The sequence below is a fragment of the Chlorocebus sabaeus genome, chromosome 9 (assembly GCF_047675955.1).
Source record: "Chlorocebus sabaeus isolate Y175 chromosome 9, mChlSab1.0.hap1, whole genome shotgun sequence".
Taxonomy (NCBI): domain Eukaryota; kingdom Metazoa; phylum Chordata; class Mammalia; order Primates; family Cercopithecidae; genus Chlorocebus; species Chlorocebus sabaeus.
This window is the reverse complement of record NC_132912.1, coordinates 94,975,026-94,994,334: the sequence shown is the minus strand read 5'-3', so window position 1 is coordinate 94,994,334 and position 19,309 is coordinate 94,975,026. Positions and strand designations below refer to the sequence as shown.

Here is a 19,309-nt window from a genome sequence, read left to right as displayed (position 1 = left end):
AAATGTTCTGAGTCCAGCTTACTTTTTGGCTTTTTTGCTGAGGTATAGCATTAATTTTTCCATGAAGAGCATGTAGTTTAAACTGAAGGCATTAACAACAAGCATTGATAAAAGCAACCGGAAAAGCAGAGTGATATTAAAATTATAATCAAATGCCTATTTCAGCCATGATGATATGGCTATTATAAAGACAATTCTAGCTCACTGAAAGTGACTCAAATCTCAGATTATAATGGTTTACTGCAGCACTGTTTAAACCAAGTATGAAAATGTCTGTTTCTGTGACCATCTTCTTTGGCAGCAATAGAACTTTGTCTTTCTAAATCAAAGCTTCATTTGCCTCTTTGTATTGTATTTTGCAATACCGATCAAAGCCATTGTTTTAGACCAAGGGAACTGAGGAACATGAAAGCAATCTTAAACAGATTTTATTGGTAGTAGCCGGCAATCTGTGTTGTATATTATATTGAGTTGGGTTTTTTCCCTGGGGGGTTGAAGGGAGGAAAGGCAGGGGAATGAGGAATAGAAGGGAGAGCAAGGTGGCTGCGAAGCATTTCCTTTAGCCCACCACTATTTTGTGTATGAAACTTTGAAATAAAAGATATTAATGAACCATTTTAATGATAGTTTTTAATAAAATAATCGAACTACTTTTAATCCCATTTCTTGTCTGATATATTTTGCATAATAGTTAATAATTTCATTTTCTGATACATTGATTTTAACAATAGTTATTATCATGAGGATGTCTAGAGCCAGAGCTTCTGTGTGTATCTGAATGCCTTTTCACAAGTGTCCTGAGAAAGATTCCTCTCCAAGTATCTGGGTTAATTAAGTAACTGCATTAAATTTATTAATAACTTAGTTGCAATTGTACTGAATCATCATCTAAAAATAATTATATGTTTGGTCATATGCCCCTAACATTCAAAATATTTGTTTTTAGGGTCTCAGAAGTGTAATATTTATATATTTAAGGCAATTAACATGTTCTAAGGACAAGCTAACTACATGTATGGCAATCTCTGGGTTTTGAGTGATTAATTTTCATCCTTGAATAAGAAAACAGGCTATATGGTAGAGGTGAATATAGCCCTTCTATGTGAGATGGAAAATACCATACACTCCTTATATGGCTAAATGAAGCAGTGATGGCAATGCACTATAATTACAATGTATGAAAATTTGGGACTTTGTACTCCTCTATTTTTAACACTTTTGCTAGCATATGGTAATTCAGGGTCTTCAAACCATAGTGTTTCGCTGCTAATACGAGTGATAAGAGAATGGATTCTAAATTTGCCAAAGTCTTGTGACCAACAGCAGCAGGAGGATTCAAAATTGAAAATCTGGCAACCCCAGAATTATCTTGACTGTCTACTTAAATCTCAGGGTTTTTTTTAAAGCCCCACCCCCACCCTATCTCACAGGCGCTCGCTCGCTCGCGCGCACTCTCTCTCTCTGACCTTAAATCCAACCAGAAGCATTTCTCCACTCTGCAGAGAAATTCTCAGGCTCCTGTTGAGACCTGAAGCACTGAGATGCCAAGAAATCTCTTGTGCGGCAGAATTGGAGACAAGAAAATTGGGGAATAAGCAGAAAAACCATAATCCTTAGAGTAACAAGAAGCAAGCACTTCCAAACGTTTCAGTAGGTTTTTACTTCTTTAAAAACGTTTTTTTTAAAAACTGTCTCCTAACAAAATGGAGTAGCTGCAGCTACTGGGAGGCCAGAGAATGATTGTGCAGCTGAGTCCTTCTAACAAATGCCAAGGATTTCCTCCCTCGTGGTTCGCTGCAGCTAAATGAAACAATTACCAACGCAAGAAGGCAGGTTGCTAATAAAGAGGGCTGAAACTGTTTTTTTGTTTGTTTTGTTTGTTTTTTCAAAAAGTGTTCGAGCTGGGGAAGGGAGAAGAAAGGGTCGTGTGGCGGTGTCTTTTTAACCTTGCTGAAGGACGCAGCAGTATTTATTGACGTATGCAAATAACTGGGGGAGGGTGGTGCTTGGGAAAAAACAGGAACCAGAATCAGTTTCTCATTGCAGGGCGAACGCTCTGAGTTCCGGTGAAGGGAAAAGAGACGTGGCGAAATTGCTGTCTTTCTGTCTTATAAGCACATCTCTCACTAGTACAGAAAAGGAACCAAGACTTCTGAAAGGGTGAAGACGCTCTCACAGTATCTTTAGAGACCTTGCTCGACACCTTCCCTACCCCCCAACCCAACAGCCCGACCTGTTCTTCTAAATGGGAGATTATGGATTTGCATTGCAATTGGCTAGTAGCTGTGGCGATGGATTTTCGCAAGTGAAACACCCACCCGCTTCAGCGAGGGACATTCATGATCACATTGACAATAACGCGTCTCTCTTTTTTCCCGTTTCAGCTGCGCAAACCATGCAGGATGATTTACTGATGGACAAAAGCAAAACCCAGCCCCAGCCCCAGCAGCAGCAGCGGCAGCAGCAGCAGCAGCAGCAGCAGCCCCAACCTGAGTCCAGCGTATCCGAAACCCCGTCCACGCCCCACTCCTCAGAGACCCCCAAGCCGGAGGAAAACAGCGCAGTGCAGGCCCTCAGCCCAGCCGCTGCCCCGCCGGCCCCCAACGGCTCGGACAAGATGCAGATGGAATCACCGCTCCTGCCAGGCTTGAGTTTCCATCAGCCCCCTCAGCAGCCGCCGCCGCCTCAGGAGCCTGCGGCGCCGGGCGCGTCGCTGTCGCCGTCCTTCGGCAGCACCTGGTCCACGGGCACCACGAACGCGGTAGAGGACAGCTTCTTCCAGGGGATCACCCCAGTCAACGGGACCATGCTCTTCCAGAACTTCCCGCACCATGTCAACCCAGTCTTCGGAGGCACTTTCTCCCCGCAGATCGGCCTGGCGCAGACCCAGCACCACCAGCAGCCGCCGCCGCCTGCGCCCGCGCCGCAGCCGGCACAGCCGGCGCAGCCCCCGCAGGCGCAGCCCCCGCAGCAGCGCCGCTCGCCCGCCAGCCCCAGCCAGGCGCCCTACGCGCAGAGGAGCGCCGCCGCGGCGTACGGCCACCAGCCCATCATGACCAGCAAGCCGTCCTCGTCTTCGGCGGTTGCAGCCGCTGCTGCCGCAGCCGCCGCCTCGTCGGCCTCGTCCAGCTGGAACACGCACCAAAGCGTGAATGCAGCCTGGAGCGCACCGTCCAACCCCTGGGGCGGCCTGCAGGCGGGCCGGGACCCTCGCCGGGCGGTCGGTGTGGGCGTGGGTGTGGGTGTCGGGGTGCCTTCCCCGCTCAACCCCATCTCGCCACTCAAAAAACCCTTCTCCAGCAACGTGATCGCGCCGCCCAAGTTCCCTCGCGCGGCCCCGCTTACTTCTAAGTCCTGGATGGAGGATAACGCTTTCCGGACCGATAATGGTAACAATCTGTTGCCATTTCAGGTAATGCTCTGATGCACCTGCACACTCCTTCCCCCTGCCCCGCTCCTTTTGCCCCTTCTCTGTCTTTTAATCATCTACCCGCTTTTATTTAAAAAAAGCAGCAATGTCCAGCTCCTCTTTCTCCTTCCGAAGCCTCCAGTTCTTTAGGGCTGTTCCATTCTCGGAAGATGAGGTTGGGAGAACATTGCGATTGCTGGAGGAATCGTATTCGTCCCTTCAGGGTAGAGGAAGCCGTTTTCTTTTAGTTTATTTTTTCCTTCATGGTGTTTGTACCTCTTATTTTGACTTCCTTTGACAAGTAAAGCTGCAAGTGTGTGGCAGGGTGCCGGCATAGTCCCAGGATGAGTAGGCTGAGATTCCTATCATTTTGAGTAGCTACACATTTCAGGTTATGCAATCCTGAGCTCAGGGTGCCGCCTGCAAGCTGTCCACACCCAAACCACCCTGGCTTTACTCTTAAAGAGGTTAACAACCCTTGAGTGGTGCTATTTCAGACGGTTGCATATGCTCAATTGAACTAATGTGAACACATGTGTTTATGTCTCGCTAAGGTGCTAGAATCATTAATAACAATCAGCATATTGCCCCTGCTGGGAAAATTATGAGTGTGAGATTCCAATCAACACTCACAACTGTGTAAGGCAAGAAGGTGGAAGAGTGGAAATTCTAAGGGCAACCCTTTCCATGTTACCTAGAAGAAGGATTTTTTTTTTTTTTTTTGCAAGAGGTAAGAGACAATAGGACGTGACCTTCAGAGCCATATTGCAATGGAGTCTATTTGCTAGCTAGCACTGAAATATTTAAAGCTGCAGTGTCCTTCACCAGTTGGGTTAAGAAGACAATACAGATCAATTACATCATTTGAAACTGGGCAAAGTGAAAGTCTTGCAACTTTAATGAAAAATGAGTCTTGTGTCTTGGTGTTAAATGCCAATGAAAAACTCAGGAAGTGCCCCAGACAAAAAGGTTGAAATGAAGAGTGTCCTTGTTTCTGTTCTTGCTGTCTGATCTAGTCCACAGCCATCGCAGTTGGCAGCATCCTGGGCATTTGGGTTGGAAAGGTGTAGTACGGGTGTGTGTTCACGGGCGGCTTTTGCTCCTAGGCAAACACTTATCCTTCACGTATAAGTTGATTTGGTTATAAGCTTCCAGGCTCAGTTAAATAAAAAGGGGAGAGGAGAAGGCCTCCATCAGGACCCAATTTGGATGGTCAAGGAAATGAAGCAGAAATCCTTTGAGGAGTGCTTGGTAGAACTGACAGTTTGACAGAGGTATAGTGTCAGGTGCAGTTGCAGCCTTCATCTCTTTACATTGCAGATGTTTGGAGTGGCTCTCATTCATAAAGGAAGAGATGAGGTTATTGAGAAGAATATGACTCTCTAGGCTAGAGTAGTAATTTTTAACTTTGACAGTTCAAGGGAGTCCCTGAAACCTCTAAATTGTGTATATGAGAGTTTTTAACGAGAGAGGATCTTCACAAGGGATTTTCACAACGATCCTTCAGGAATGGAAGATTTTAATATTAAGTTGTATTTCTTCCCATTCTAAAATTTGTTTATTTTAATAAAATGAAGAGATTTTGCAAGATGGGATTTGTTTCATAGACAAAAGGAGGAATTTGCTTTCTGGAATTTATGTGCTTATTTTTGGAGGGGGTAGGGCAGGGAGGCTGCATTTGGTAGGAGAGGCCCTCTTTTTCTAACATTCCCTCTCTTTATTCTCATGCTCCCTACCTGAGTTCAGTCCTGGAGGATAACCTAAAATCTTACAGGGAGTTTCGGGAGCTGATAATGTAGACAGATCTTGTTATCTTTTTCTAGGAGTTGACTCTGAATACAACTAGCTGTTGGTGAATTATCTCCTGGCATGGGGATTAGCGAGAGATTAAATCTACATAGTTTCCTCAAACCTGATATTGATGAGTAGTATAGGGATTGCCAGTTGTTACTCAGCAAACCATTCACCAATGATGCTAGTAAGAGCCAAATGAACTGGATTGAGTTTAGTCTCATCTTTCCATCCCTGGTGATGCTATTAGATAGGCAAAAATGGCCAAAAAAATTGTAGGAGGACAGATTTTATTGAAAATTGAGCATTATTTATTTGGCCTCAGGAAGAATTACATATACATTATATCTCATTTCTTTTTCATAAAACGGAGCTTAGGGTGTTGAAGCAATTTTAGGATCAGAGGAGGAAGCTGGTTGTGCTTTGGCTGGAATATTAGACTTGGTTTCTGTTGATAACTATACCAAGTTTGTCTTAGAAACAAAGAACACCTGAGTCTTGTGTGCAGAATTTTGTGTATGTGCATTTGTTGAGATAGTTTTTCTAAATAAGGCAGAAAATAAGTGGTTCTGATGACTTTTTCAAAATATTTACTCTGGCAAATGTGATTTTATTTAAATCAGAGTTTATAGAATACCAACTTTATTTTTTATTTAACAGACTTTTTGAGCTATTAATAAAAGAGTCTTTCTAAAGTGATCTACTCTAATGTATGTTAAAATTTTTAAAGAAACCCATTCTACCCTGCACTGCTTCTTTTTTGCCAGTTTCTACCAACACAATAGATTTTGAGTAGCTTTACTTACATGGTTTATATTGGAAAAGCAATCACACTGTTTTTTTTGGTTTGTTTGTTTGTTTGTTTTTGAGACAAAGTTTCACTTTTGTTGCCCAGGCTGGAGTGCAGTGGCATGATCTTGGCTCACTGCAACCTCCGCCTCCCCGGTTCAAGCAATTCTCCTGCCACAGCCTCCCAAGTAGCCGGGATTAAAGGCGTCCACCACACGCCCGGCTAATTTTTTATATTTTTAGTAGAGATGGGTTTCACCATGTTGGCCAAGCTGGTCTTGAACTCCTGACCTCAGGTGATCCACCTGCCTCGGCGTCCCAAAGTGCTGGGATTACAGGCATGAGCCACCATGCCTGGCCTAGCAATCACTGTATTTGAATGTTGTTTTACAAACTATAATACTTCTTTATTCTAATAAAGTTGATTTGTTTCCCTGGGTTTTGGTGGCTGCTTTCTTAGGGATTACTTTTATCTAAAAGTCACTTCATTTCTATAAATAGGGAAACTGAGATCCTGAGAGGTAGAGTGACTGAACTCAAGTCCTACAGCTCTAGCTAATTTTGTTGTATGTGTCCTTAATGTCCACGTAGTGTAGGTGCTGTCTGGTAGAATTCATTTTAAGTAAGATTCTCTTTGGACTCCATTCAGAGGGACTTAGTGAAGTTTTCTATTAGGCCAATGCATTTTGGTGATGCACCTCTCAGCAACAGAGCTCAGGAACAGTGAGGCACTCCACTGAGGGGAATTATATATATGAGTCTTTCTATATTTCTATAAGACAAGGAAACCTAGGTATGTATGAGTTTGGTGCGTAAGTAATTGAGGGTTTTGCCATTACTTTTTTACCATAAAAGTAATGGCAAAACCCACAATTACTTATGTACCAATTTAATAAAAGTACTAGAGCTGAGATATTTTCTTTATGTTGTAAATTTGGGTTTAAATAGCATTGCTGTCAAGAAAACATTAGGAGGGACTTTTGAGAGCACCCATTCTAGATTACTCTGCTCATTTTACAGAGGATAAAATCAAAGTCTCAACATGTGAGGTGACTTACCCAGGTTCAGGTTGATAATTTCTGTCAGAAGCAAGCTTTGACAGCAGATTGCCTGGATTTAAATCTCCATTTTGCCAGTCACTGGCTTTGTAATCATGAACAAATTATATAAACATGCTGGCTCTCAATTCTTCACCTGTAAAATGGGAATAAAATGTGAAACTAAATATAAAGTGCATAGCACAGTGCCTGGCCCATAGTAAGGTATCCCATAAATGTAAGGTTATGACTATTGTTATTGTCATGGTGACCATAGGCTTTGCATGATCTTGTTATAATATTGATTACTGATTTTTTTTTTTTCTTTTTTGGAGACGGAGTCTCGCTCTGTCGCCCAGGCTGGAGTGCAGCGGCTGGATCTCAGCTCACTGCAAGCTCCGCCTCCCGGGTTCACGCCATTCTCCTGCCTCAGCCTCCCGAGTAGCTGGGACTACAGACGCCCGCCACCTCACCCGGCTAGTTTTTTTGTATTTTTTAGTAGAGACGGGGTTTCACCGTGTTAGCCAGGATGGTCTCGATCTCCTGACCTCGTGATCCGCCCATCTCGGCCTCCCAAAGTGCTGGGATTACAGGCTTGAGCCACCGCGCCCGGCTCTTTTTTTTTTTTTTTTTTTTGAGACAGTGTCTCACCCTGTCACGCAGGCTACAGTGCAGTGTGCGATGTTGGCTCACTGCAGCCTCCACTTCCCGGGTTCATGTGATTCTCCTGCCTCAGCTTCCCAAGTAGCTGGGATAACAGGCGCCCAGTACCACACCCAGCTAATTTTTGTATTTTTAGTAGAGATGGAATTTCGCCCTATTGGTCAGGCTGGTCTTGGACTCCTGACCTCAAGTGATCTGCCTGCCTTGGCCTACCAAAGTAGATTACCAGTTTTTCATACACTGCATTCTAAATATCCCCAAACGTCAGTGTAATGCCATTTGTTCTTTTTTCCTATCTGATGGTACCCTCATGATCAGAGCCTTTGGCCGTCGTAGTAATGTGATGATCCAGCATTTACCTATGGGCCAGGCCCTGTGCCAAGCACTTTACATCTAGTTTCTCACTGGAACTCCTTTGAGATAGGAACTCCTTTGACATAGGAGGACTATTATTATTCTTGCTTATTTTTTTGTTTTGTTTTTGTTTTTTGGGGGGACGGAGTCACGCTCTGTCGCCCAGACTGGAGTGCAGTGGCGTGATCTTGGCTTACTGCAAACTCTGCCTCCCGGGTTCAAGCGATTCTCCTGCCTCAGCCTCGTGAGTAGCTGGGATTACAGGTGTGTGCTACCATGTCCAGCTAATTTTTGTATTTTTAGTAGAGACAGGGTTTCACCATGTTGGTCAGGCTGGTCTCGAACTCCTGACCTCGTGATCTGCCCACCTCAGCCTCCCAAAGTGCTGGGATTACAGGCATGAGCCACTGTGCCTGGCCTATTATCCTTGTTATCTTGACAAATAAATTGAGGTTCAGTAAATTTACACTATTTGTTTAAGATCACAGCCAGTAATTGGCAAAGTTGCCTCCAGAGCCCATGGCTCCTACTCACTTGACTATTCTACCTCTAGGGCATTGCTTAATAGTGCAGTGTAGATGTAAGAAACTGGACTGAATCTGTAATTGACCCTATGAGATACGCTGGAAGTTGTGTTTTGAAAAAATTTTGTATTTGTAGAAATGCAGGAAGAAAAAAATACAGTGACTATAAATATACCACCATGATGATTCACCAGTTATAATTTTTTCTGTTTACTTTATATATTTTTGAATATTATGAAATCAAAGTCCCGAAATAGGAAGTGACTTACCCAGGTTCAGGTTGATAATTTGTCACAGAAGCAGGCTTTAGCAGCAGATTGCCTGGATTCAAATTTAATTTGGAAAAAAAATTCACATTATTCCATGCTTTCTGTCTGTATCTCTGCCTTTATTCCTCTCCTTTTTTTTTTTTTTTTTTTTTTTGAGATGAAGTCTCACTCTGTTCCCCAGGCTGGAGTACAGTGGTACGATCTCGGCTTACTGCAACCTCCACCTCTGGGTTCAAACAATTCTCATGCCTCAGCCTCCCAAGTAGCTGGGACTACAGGCATGCGCCACCATGCCTGGCTGATTTTTGTATTTTTGGTAGAGATGGGGTTTCACTGTGTTGGCCAGGCTGGTCTTGAACTCCTGACCTCGGATCTGCCCGCATCGGCCTCCGAAAGTGCTGGGATTACAGGCGTGAGCCAACGCACCTAGCCTATCTGTCTCCTTTTCCTTCTGCTCCCAAGTTAAAGGTGATTGCAGGGAGTTTTATATTTTATGACATGTCTAGTTAAATATAACTTAGTATTAATTTTGCTGGTGTGTTATCAATAACAAAAGAAGAAATTTCTTACATGAATTCATGGGAATACAAATGATATTAAAAGCAAAACAAATATGCCTACTCATAATAAATTTTTAGGAAATATCAATATTTTTCAAGTAGTTTGTGTTCCTTTTCCTTTTCTTCCCGAGTAGTTTGTGTTCTGTCCATTTCCTTTTCTTTTGTTTTTAAAGACAGAATCTGTCGCCCAGGCTAGAGTGTAGTGGCATGATCTTGGCTGACTGCAACCTCTGCCTTCCCTGTTCAAGCAATTCTCATTCCTCAACCTCCCTAGGAGCAGGGATTACAGGTGTACACCACCATGCCCCACTAGTTGTTGTATTTTTAGTAGAGACGGGGTGACAGGGTTTCACCGTGTTGGCCAGGCTAATTTTGAACTCGTGATCTCGAGTTATCTGCCAGCCTTGGCCTCCCAAAGTGCTTAGATTAGAGGTGTGAGCCACCGCATCTGGCCCCCTGCCTTTTTTTTTAAGACCATCTTTTCAGGAGGTAATATAAATGGTCTTGTTTATGCTTGCTTTTGAATAAGGATAGTATGACCTAGATTTAAAACTCTTTTCTAGTTGGTTTCTTAAAAATGCAAAACCACTTTAAGGTCCACTCATCCCCACAAACTGTTTCAGAACCTGTTATGACATGGTTGATATGAATGCCAGCAAAACCACATATCTATTTTCTATTTAAAAGAGGGATTGGTTAGGAAATATTAGGTTTTTGTGCTACTAGAAACGTTAATATAAAACTATGCACTTCAAAATTGCATGTTGAAAAGTGGTTAGCTTTGTTTAAACTCTTTTATGACCTTGTCGTGAGTTAGTACCAAAGAACCCTCTTAGAAATGTAATTTAGATATCCTCTGACAAAGACACAAATTTCTACTTACATAGCTTTCTCTGTTGGTTAGCCAATTTGATGTATTTCTTTCTTTCTTTTTTTTTTTTTTTTTTTTGAGACAGAGTTTTGCACTGTTGCCCAGGCTGGAGTGCAATGGCACGATCTCTGCTCACTGCAACCTCTGCCTCCCAGGTTCAAGCGATTCTCCTGCCTCAGCTTCCCAAGGAGCTGGGATTACAGGTGCCTGCCACCATGCCCGGCTAATTTTTTGGGTATTTTTAGTAGAGACGGGGTTTCACTATGTTGGCAGGCTGGTCTTGAACTCCTGGCCTTGTGATCCGCCCACCTCAGCCTTCCAAAGTGCTGGGATTACGGGTGTGAGCCACCATGCCTGGCCCAATTTGATGTATTTCAAGGGCTGTATAAGGTGTAATGCTGTCCAGTTGGAACTGGTTTTCATTGCTAAGTTGATTTTTTATAGTATTTTGATCTGCAGGTATCAAAAGATTATGCTCTGTTGCTCAGGCACGGTGGCTCATGCCTGTAATCCCAGCACTTTGGGAGGTCGAGGTGGGTGTATCACCTGAGGTCAGGAGTTCAAGACCAACCTGGCCAACATGGTGAAACGCTGTCTCTACTAAAAAACTACAAATATTGACTGAGTGTGGTGGTGGGTGCCTGTAATCCCAGCTACTCGGGAGGCTGAGGCAGGAAAATTGCTTGACCCTGGGAGGTGGAGGTTGCAGTGAGCTGAGATCATGCTATTGCCCTCCAGCCTGGATGGCAAGAGTGAAACTCCGTCTCAAAAAAAAAAAAAAAAGTGCTTTGTTTACTGCAATATGAGAAGTTTGAGGCTGGGCGCGGTGGCTAACACCTATAATCCCAACACTCTGGGAGGCTGACGTGGATGGATCATCTGAGGTCAGGAGTTTGAGACCAGCCTGGCCAACCTGGTGAAACCCTGTCTTTACTAAAAATGCGAAAATTAGCTGGGCGTGGTGGCGGGCTCTTGTAATTGCAGCTACTCGGGAGGCTGAGGCAGGAGAATCACTTGAACCCGGGAGGCGGAGGTTGCAGTGAGCCGAAATTACGCCATTGCACTCCAGCCTAGGCAATAGAGCGAGACTCTGTCTTTAAAAAAAAAAAAAAAAAAGCAAAGTTTGATTTTACTGAGGAAAGAGAATTAGATGGAGGGGAGCATGCAGTAGTGGACAACCCATGAAGCTTGGAATAAGGAAGACACTGGTTAAAGCCTTGGCTCTCTCACTAGTGATGGGGTCAAGTCACTTATCCAGTGATTCTTTTTCCCAGTCTGCGAAAATGGAGGAAAGGACTGGGGGAGAGAGAGTAGACAGAAGGGAAAAGGAGGAGCTGGGAGGGGAGAGGGAGCCTAGCTTCAGGGTTTGGTTTGTGAGAGAATGTATACAAAGTGTTCTGAAAATTATATACTGTTAGAGGAATACTGTTGTGGCTTTTGGATGCCTGCCTAACTTCTGTAATTGTAGTCGGAGTTAGAGTTTAAAAGAGGAAATATTGTTGATATTCAGTAGTCCAAAGTTAAACACTAGCTGATGGCATATAGTGGAGGGGGCTAGAAAGGGGCATGGAAGAACATTAAAAGGCACTTTGTATATTAGGGTAACTGCCTATTCTAGAAAGCTAGTCTTGGTGGTCTGTAGATGAGGGAGTATATATAGACTTGTGTCACACTAATGGTGGAGATGTGTGACTATCTGCTTGTGCTTGTGGCTGACTCACCAATGTAAGTGTAAGGGTTTTCCTGGATCCATGAACATTTTAATTGGTGATGGGAGAAATGCTTAAAACTCTTAATTTTCTGACTGCTATAAGGGTTGGGTTGTTTTTGATGTTTCTGGAGATATCAAGGGTCTAATTTGAATCTCCTTACCACCATTTCCCTGTAGGCCATGTCTGACTCTCTGTAGGGGCCAGTGTGGTTGTCAGAGTTAGAATTCAGGATGGAGCCTCAAGTTTTGATCTTGAGAGTTGAGGTAATATAGCCATACTTATAGGAGGCTTTCCTGGGGAGGTTGCTGTACTTGCGGTAGAAACCAGCCTCACAAGGAATTTTCTACAGCTGGTCCTTATACCTTGTGGGTAGCTGCTTCTGTGAGGGGTTCAAATGCCACATTTCACCTATTATACTTCAGTTCTGCCGCATTTAGTTTTCACACTCTTTAGTGTTCTTTATGGTGCTGGACATTTAAACTTCTTAATGTGAAACCATTCTAATATTTGCATTTTATAGGAAGGCATATACTTTCCCATATAATATGGGAAAGTACTAGTGAATTAAAGTACTACGGTAACTTAGCATCTTGGAATAAAGCCTACTTTTCTCTCCTAAAAAGCACTATTATATAATTCTCAGAAATAATAAATATTATTATATAAATGCTTGTTGGCAGGCCTCAGAGGAGAGAAACAGAAATGGGCACAAAACAGCCTTTATATTATTTGAAGTGATCGTAGAATTAATACACACAAAGGGAAGGAAACATTGTGTACTGATTATGTATGCATAGGACTATTGTGTGGCCAAATAGCTTCATTCCTCAAGCATTCAAACTCATTTCAAGGTCAAGATCAAAAACAAGTAACTCCCTGTCTGCAGTAACTCAGTGCAACTAATTAAATGGTCAATGCCATGAAGTAAATCAGTGCCTAGAAGTGCCTGACACTTAGTAGGTAATATGAATGAACATTTAAACCAAGTTATAATTTTGTCCTTTATCTTTACCATGTGATATATTTAATATTTTTGTGACAGAATCTCCATTCTAGTATTTCTTTTTTTTTTTTTTTTTTTTTTTAAGACGGAGTTTCACTCTTGTTGCCCAGGCTGGAGTGCAATGGTGCTATCTCAGCTCACTGCAGCCTCCGCCTACTGGGTTCAAGCAATTCTCCTACCTCAGCCTCCCAAGTAGCTGGGGTTATAGGCATGTGCCGCCATGCCCTGCTAATTTTGTATTTTTTTTTAGTAGAGATGGGGTTTCTCCATGTTGGTCAGGCTGGTCTCAAACTCCTGACCTCAGGTGATCCCCCACCTTGGCCTCCCAAAATGTTGGGATTATAGGCATGAGCCACCGTGCCTGGCCCATTCTAGTATTTCTATACAAGGTATCTATAGAATATGGAAACATAGGTGAATGTACATAATACTATAAAGGACATCTTCAATTTGTAAAAATATAAAATATTATGTTCCCCAGACTTTATGGACACCCCATAGTTCTGGCCTGTGACTTCGTATGTGTAGGTTTGGTATGCCAAGAAGTAAGCAGAGTTCTTGCTTTGACATAAAAGGTTTATGACAGCCAATAAATGGGAACACTAGCTTATGTCCTAAGAGTTAGATTTTTCTTTATCCCTTTATCATTGATTGACTCACTCTTTTGGAGGTAGTTTATCTTGTTATGGTGATTTGGTTTGTTTCTGTACTTGTCATGTCAAGTTATTAACAATAGAGCAGACTAGAATGAGAGTCAGGATAATTTTGACAATAACACTTAGAAATATTAAGGAGAAGGCTGGGTGTGGCTGCTGAAGACTGTATTTGCAGCACTTTGGGAGGCCAAGGTGGGAGGATTACTTGAGTCCAGTTGTTCAAGACCAGCTTGGGCAATATAGTAAGACACTGTCTCAAACAAAAATTGTTTTTTAATTAGCTGGGCATAGTGTTATATGCTTGTAGTTCTAGCTACTCAGGAGGCTGAGGCAGGAGGATTGCTTGAGCCCAGGAGTTTGAGGTTATAGTGAGCCATGATTGTGCCACTGCACTCCAGCCTAGGTGACAGAGTGAGACCCTGTCTCTAAAAAAATTAAAATTAAAAAATTTTCCAGGTGAGGTGGCTTACTTCTGTAATCCCAGCACTTTGGGAGGCCAAGGTGGGTGGATCACGAGGTCAGTCAAGACCAGCCTGACCAACATGGTGAAATCCTGTCTCTACTAAAAATACAAACATTCGCTGGGCGTGATGGCACACACCTATAATCCCAGCTGCTCAGGAGGCTAAGGCAGGAGAATTGCTTGAACCCAGGAGGCGGAGGTTGCAGTGAGCCGAGATTGCGCCACCGTACTCCATCCTGGGTGACAGAGCGAGACAGTCTCAAAATAAATAAATAAATAAATAAATAAATAAATAAATAAATAAGGAGGGCATTTTCTGGTTTGTTTGACAAAGAACAGGTTAGAGTAGGCCCATTCAGGCAGTCATTAATTCCAGGCATGTGAGATTAGAAAGCAGAGATGTAAAAGGCAAATAATTTTCTATCTTAAAGATGTGCTACGGTTTTTGAGGGCTGATTAGGGATGGGAGGGAATATTTCAGAGGAAACATCTTAGTGATCTGACAATTGAACCCCCTACTCAAACTTTAGGAGTCCTAGTTCTTAAGTTTCAGATAAGCAACAATTAAAGGAGACAAGAGGTAAATGTATCTAGAAGCACCTCTCTTTTGCAATCTGGAGTGGAAAATTTATTTTCCTTTTTTGGACCAGAGAAATATAACCTAGATAAGCAGATAATTTAAAATAGTGAAAACCAGTAAAGTTTGTGAGTTTATGGAGGAAAGGCTGACAGATAATGTTTGGATCATTTATTATAAATCTGTTTCTGTGTTCGCATTTGATTTTATGGGTAGACTGTTCAACTCTTTGCCACATCATTGTTTAAAGCAATTATAGGCTGGGTGCGGTGGCTTATGCCTGTAATCTCAAAGCACTTTGGGAGGCCAAGGCAGGCGGATCACCTGAGGTCAGGAGTTCGAGACCAGGCTGGCAAACATGGTGAGACCGTGCTCTACTAAAAATACAAAAAATTAGCCAGGCGTGGTGGTGCATGTCTGTAATCGCAGCTACTCACAGGCTGAGGCAGGAGAATAGCTTGAACCTGTGGGCGGAGGTTGCGGTGAGCCTAGATTGCCCCACTGTATCCAGCCTGGGTGACAGAGTGAGATTTCATCTCAAAAAAAGAAAAAAATAAAATAAGTAAATAAAGATGTTGTAACTAGTAGTAGAATCCTGAGGTCAGATAAACAGTTAAGAAGGATAGCATGAGGTAGTATTTTTATTAACCATATAACTATTAAGGAATTCCCTGATCAAAGGGATGGGATTTACATTGTTAAGTTTCTTTTGGCACCTATGTTCAAAATCATAATCCACGTGCTCCAGCTTTTGGGCGTTGTATTATTTTGATGTCCTTTTCTAAGCAGACATTACTAACACAAATATAGGGGACTAGAATGCCAGTACTGGCATCACACTTTCCACATAAATTATTTTATGTAATCCTTACACATTCTTGTGAATTAGGGATTATTATCCTATTTGAGACTCAGAGACTATTACCTAACTGGAAGTAAGAACTCTCCTCCGCTCTCCCAACCTCAGACCACAGAGGTAACCAGGAGGGGAGTGCAGTCTCCCAGACCTTTTGTTTTGGAATCTCACAAACATACAGCACTCTAGAGGAGGGGCTTATTAGTTTTCATTTTATAAAAATAGGACAAAGTGCCCATATTGTGCAACAACCTTGTTTTTCAAGTGAACAGGTATTATTTCTGTTTCCTTTCTGTGCATATATACAGATTTTGACAAAATTGGGGCTCAGGAGGCGCTGCAGCTCTGAAGGGGGAGGGGGCGGAGATTCAAGTTCGCACCCTGCTCCCTGTTCCCTCCATCCCTTCCCCCTCCTTCTAGGCCCCCACCCCTCCAGGCCCCTTCTCCCAGCTCCTGGCCCCTCCTGTAGGTCTCCTCCCTGAGCCTCCACTCTGCCCAGGTCAGCCCTGCTCTCTTCCTGCCTCTCCCTCAATATGCCTTTGATGTTCTATTCTTTCCCCACATCTTCCCTAATTCCTCTTATACTACATTGTCTTTATAGTATTCATCACTCTCTGTAATAAGCCGGTTTATTTCGTTTTGTTCTAACGCACTAGAATGTAGGCTCCACAAGGGCAAGGACCTTTTCACTGAAGTGTCTCCAGGGGCTGTGACAGTACCTGAGATATTTTGGGCACATGGTAAATATTTGTTGAGTGTGTTGATGATTTACATTTACAAATGACTGATTAGGCATTTATTGATCATTTGCATGTAGCTACCAGTGTGAGTAATTAAAACATTTAGCTGGTTTCTACCAAGTGTAAGGCTGGTAGGAATTAAAGTTGAACCATACATTTCCTGTTTTCAGACAACTCCCTGACAAACATGTATTAAAATATAGAATGATAAGGTCTAAAACAAGAGTGTGTTGTGTGCAACAAAGAGAGTTTGTACTTGAATCAGACAAAGGAATGATTAAATTTGTGTGTGGTTGGGAAATCTCCAGGAAAGTCTTCAATAGTTTAAGGTATTTTCGGAGTTTTTCTGATTTTGAAAGTAATACCTGTTAACTATTTAAAACTTGAGAGGGAAAAAACACAGATAAAAAACCCCAATTGCCCATAAATCTTTTTTTTTGAGATGGAGCCTCGCTCTGTTGCCCAGGCTGGAGTGCAGTGGTGCAGTCTGGGCTCACTGTAAACTCCGCCTCCCGAGTTCAAGCAATTCTCCTGCCTCAGCCTCCTGAGTAGCTCGGATTACAGGTGCTCGCCCCACCACGCCCAGCCAATTTCTGTATTTTTAGTAGAGACGGGATTTCACCATGTTGGTCAGGCTGGTCTCAAACTCCTGACCTTGTGATCTGCCTGCCTCGGTCTCCCGAAATGCTGGGATTACAGGCGTGAGCCACCACACCCAGCCAATTGCCCATAATTCTGTTAACCAGATACAAATACTTTTAATGTTTTGATGTATTTTCTGTTAATTATCTCTTTTTTGTGTATGTGTAATATAATTTACATAGTGGAGATCATTCTGTTTATGCAGTTTTACCATTTTATAGCCATATTTTTAACATCTTATATAATTAAATATATAAACATTTTGATGATTGCATAATATTCCATTATGGGAATCCATTATGACAAAATGTTAATCCATTATATAAAATTTTTTCATATTTGGGGGATTTAGATAGATTTTTTTGTTTTGTTTTGTTTTGTTTTGTTTTGTTTGAAATAAGAGTCTTGCATTGTTGCCCAGGCTGGACTCCAACTGAGTTCAAGAGATCCTCCCACCTCAGCCTTTCAAGTAGCTGGGACTATAGGCATGTGCTACCATACTCAGCTGTTTTCGGTTTTTGAGTATTGAACATAATGCTGTCATGAACATCTTTAGGCATCATAATACTTTATTTAGAGGTAAGTGGGCAGGGTTTGACAGGCAGATCAGAAAATGGGGTAGGGGGCTGGGCGCAGTGGCTCATGCTTGTAATCCCAGCACTTTGGGAGGCTGAGGTGGGCAGATCACAAGGTCAAGAGATCGAGACCATCCTGGCCAACATGGTGCGACCCCATCTCTACTAAAAATACAAAAATTAGCTGGGCGTAGTGGCACACACCTGTAGTCCCAGCTACTCAGGAGGGTGAGGCAGGAGAATCGCTTGAACCCGGGAGGTGGAGGTTGCAATAAGCCAAGATCACACCATTGCATTCCAGCCTGGTGACAGAGTGTGACTCCGCCACAGAAAAAAAAAAAGAAAATGGGATAGGTTTTGATTTTTTAAAAAATTTATATATATAAATTATTAAGTATAAATATATAGTTTATATCTAAACTATATATAACTATATATTATATTATTAAATATAAATATATATTTAATATATATTTTATATATTAAAAATATATTTAATAATTTATATATATAAAGTTTTATATATATAGTTTTTTTAAGAAGTCAGGTGGTCTTGCTCTGTCACTTAGGCCGGTGTACAGTGGCATGATCATAGCTCACTGTAACCTCAGACCCCTGGACTCAAGCGATCCTCCTGCCTCAACCTCCCTGGTAGCTAGGACTACAGGCACATACCACCATGACCAGCTGATTTTTAAATTTGTTGTAGAGACAGGATCTTGAACTCCTGGGCTCAAGCAATCCTTTCACCCCAGTGAAATCCTTTCAGTCCCAAAGTGCTGGGATTATAGGCGTGAGCCACCTTGCTCAGCCAAGGTTGTTGTTGTTGTTGTTTCCAGCAGAGGGACTAGCTTGTGTACAGGCAAGAAACAACATGGTGTGCTGAGAGAGCAAGAGATTTAGGGTAGGGGTTAGGCAAGAAAGTGATGAGGCTGGAGAAGTAGATAGCTGCCGCCAGATCACAAAGGGCATTCTAGCAGTCTGTGTCTTCAACTTTCTCAAGTGAGGAACATTGAAGGATTTTTAAGCTGAGAAACATAGTTATTGTAAGGCTTTTTTAAGTTGGTGAGTGAAATGATCGCATCTTTGTTTCAGAATGATTACCCTAGGATATCTTTGTCAGGAACCAAACTCAGGAAACCAAACTCAGTTAACATGGGAGAACCTAAAGTGATTAAAAGGAAGGGACAGATTTAAGCAACAGTCAGGGGCGTGGTGGCTCACGCCTGTAATCCCAGCACTTTGGGAGGCTGTGGTGGGTGGAACACTTGAGGTCAGGAATTCAAGACCAGCTTGGCCAAGATGGTGAAACCCCATCTCTACTAAAAATACAAAATTAGGCTGGGCATGATGGTTTACTGTAACCCCAGCACTTTGGGAGGCCGAGGTGGGTGGATCACAAGGTCAGGAGTTCGAGACCAACCTGGCCAAAGAAACCAACCTGGCCAACTTGGTGAAACCCAGTCTCTACTAAAAATACAAAAATTAGCCGGGAGTGGTGGCAGGCGCCTGTAATATCAGCTACTTGGGAGGCTGAGGCAGGAGAACTGCTTGAATCCGGGAGTTGGAGGTTGCAGTGAGCCGAGATCACATCATTGCACTCCAGCCTGGGCGAAAGAGTGAGACTCTGACTAAAAAAAAAAAAAAAAAAAAATGACAAAAATTAATCAGATGTGGCAGGTGCCTGTGATCCCAGCTGCTTGCGGTGCTGAGGCAGGAGAATAGCTTGAACCCAGAAGGCGGAGGTTGCAGTGATCCGAGATTGTGCCACTGCACTGCAGCCTGGGTGACAGAGTGAGACTCCATCTCCAAAAAAAA

General features: G+C 42.7%; 1 protein-coding gene across 9 annotated transcripts in view; it reads left to right on the top strand.

Moving 5' to 3' along the window:
- Positions 1-19,309, top strand: part of CPEB3 (cytoplasmic polyadenylation element binding protein 3) — a 246,909-nt gene that overhangs the window by 41,324 nt on the left and 186,276 nt on the right. For 5 of the 9 annotated variants that reach the window (XM_007963556.3, XM_007963549.3, XM_007963548.3 and 2 more), the window contains exon 1: positions 2,170-3,412. In XM_007963556.3, the coding sequence (XP_007961747.1) occupies positions 2,246-3,412 (1,167 nt within the window). In that variant the 5' untranslated portion in view covers positions 2,170-2,245. The other 4 variants (XM_007963551.3, XM_007963553.3, XM_007963550.3 and 1 more) reach the window with 3 other exon arrangements.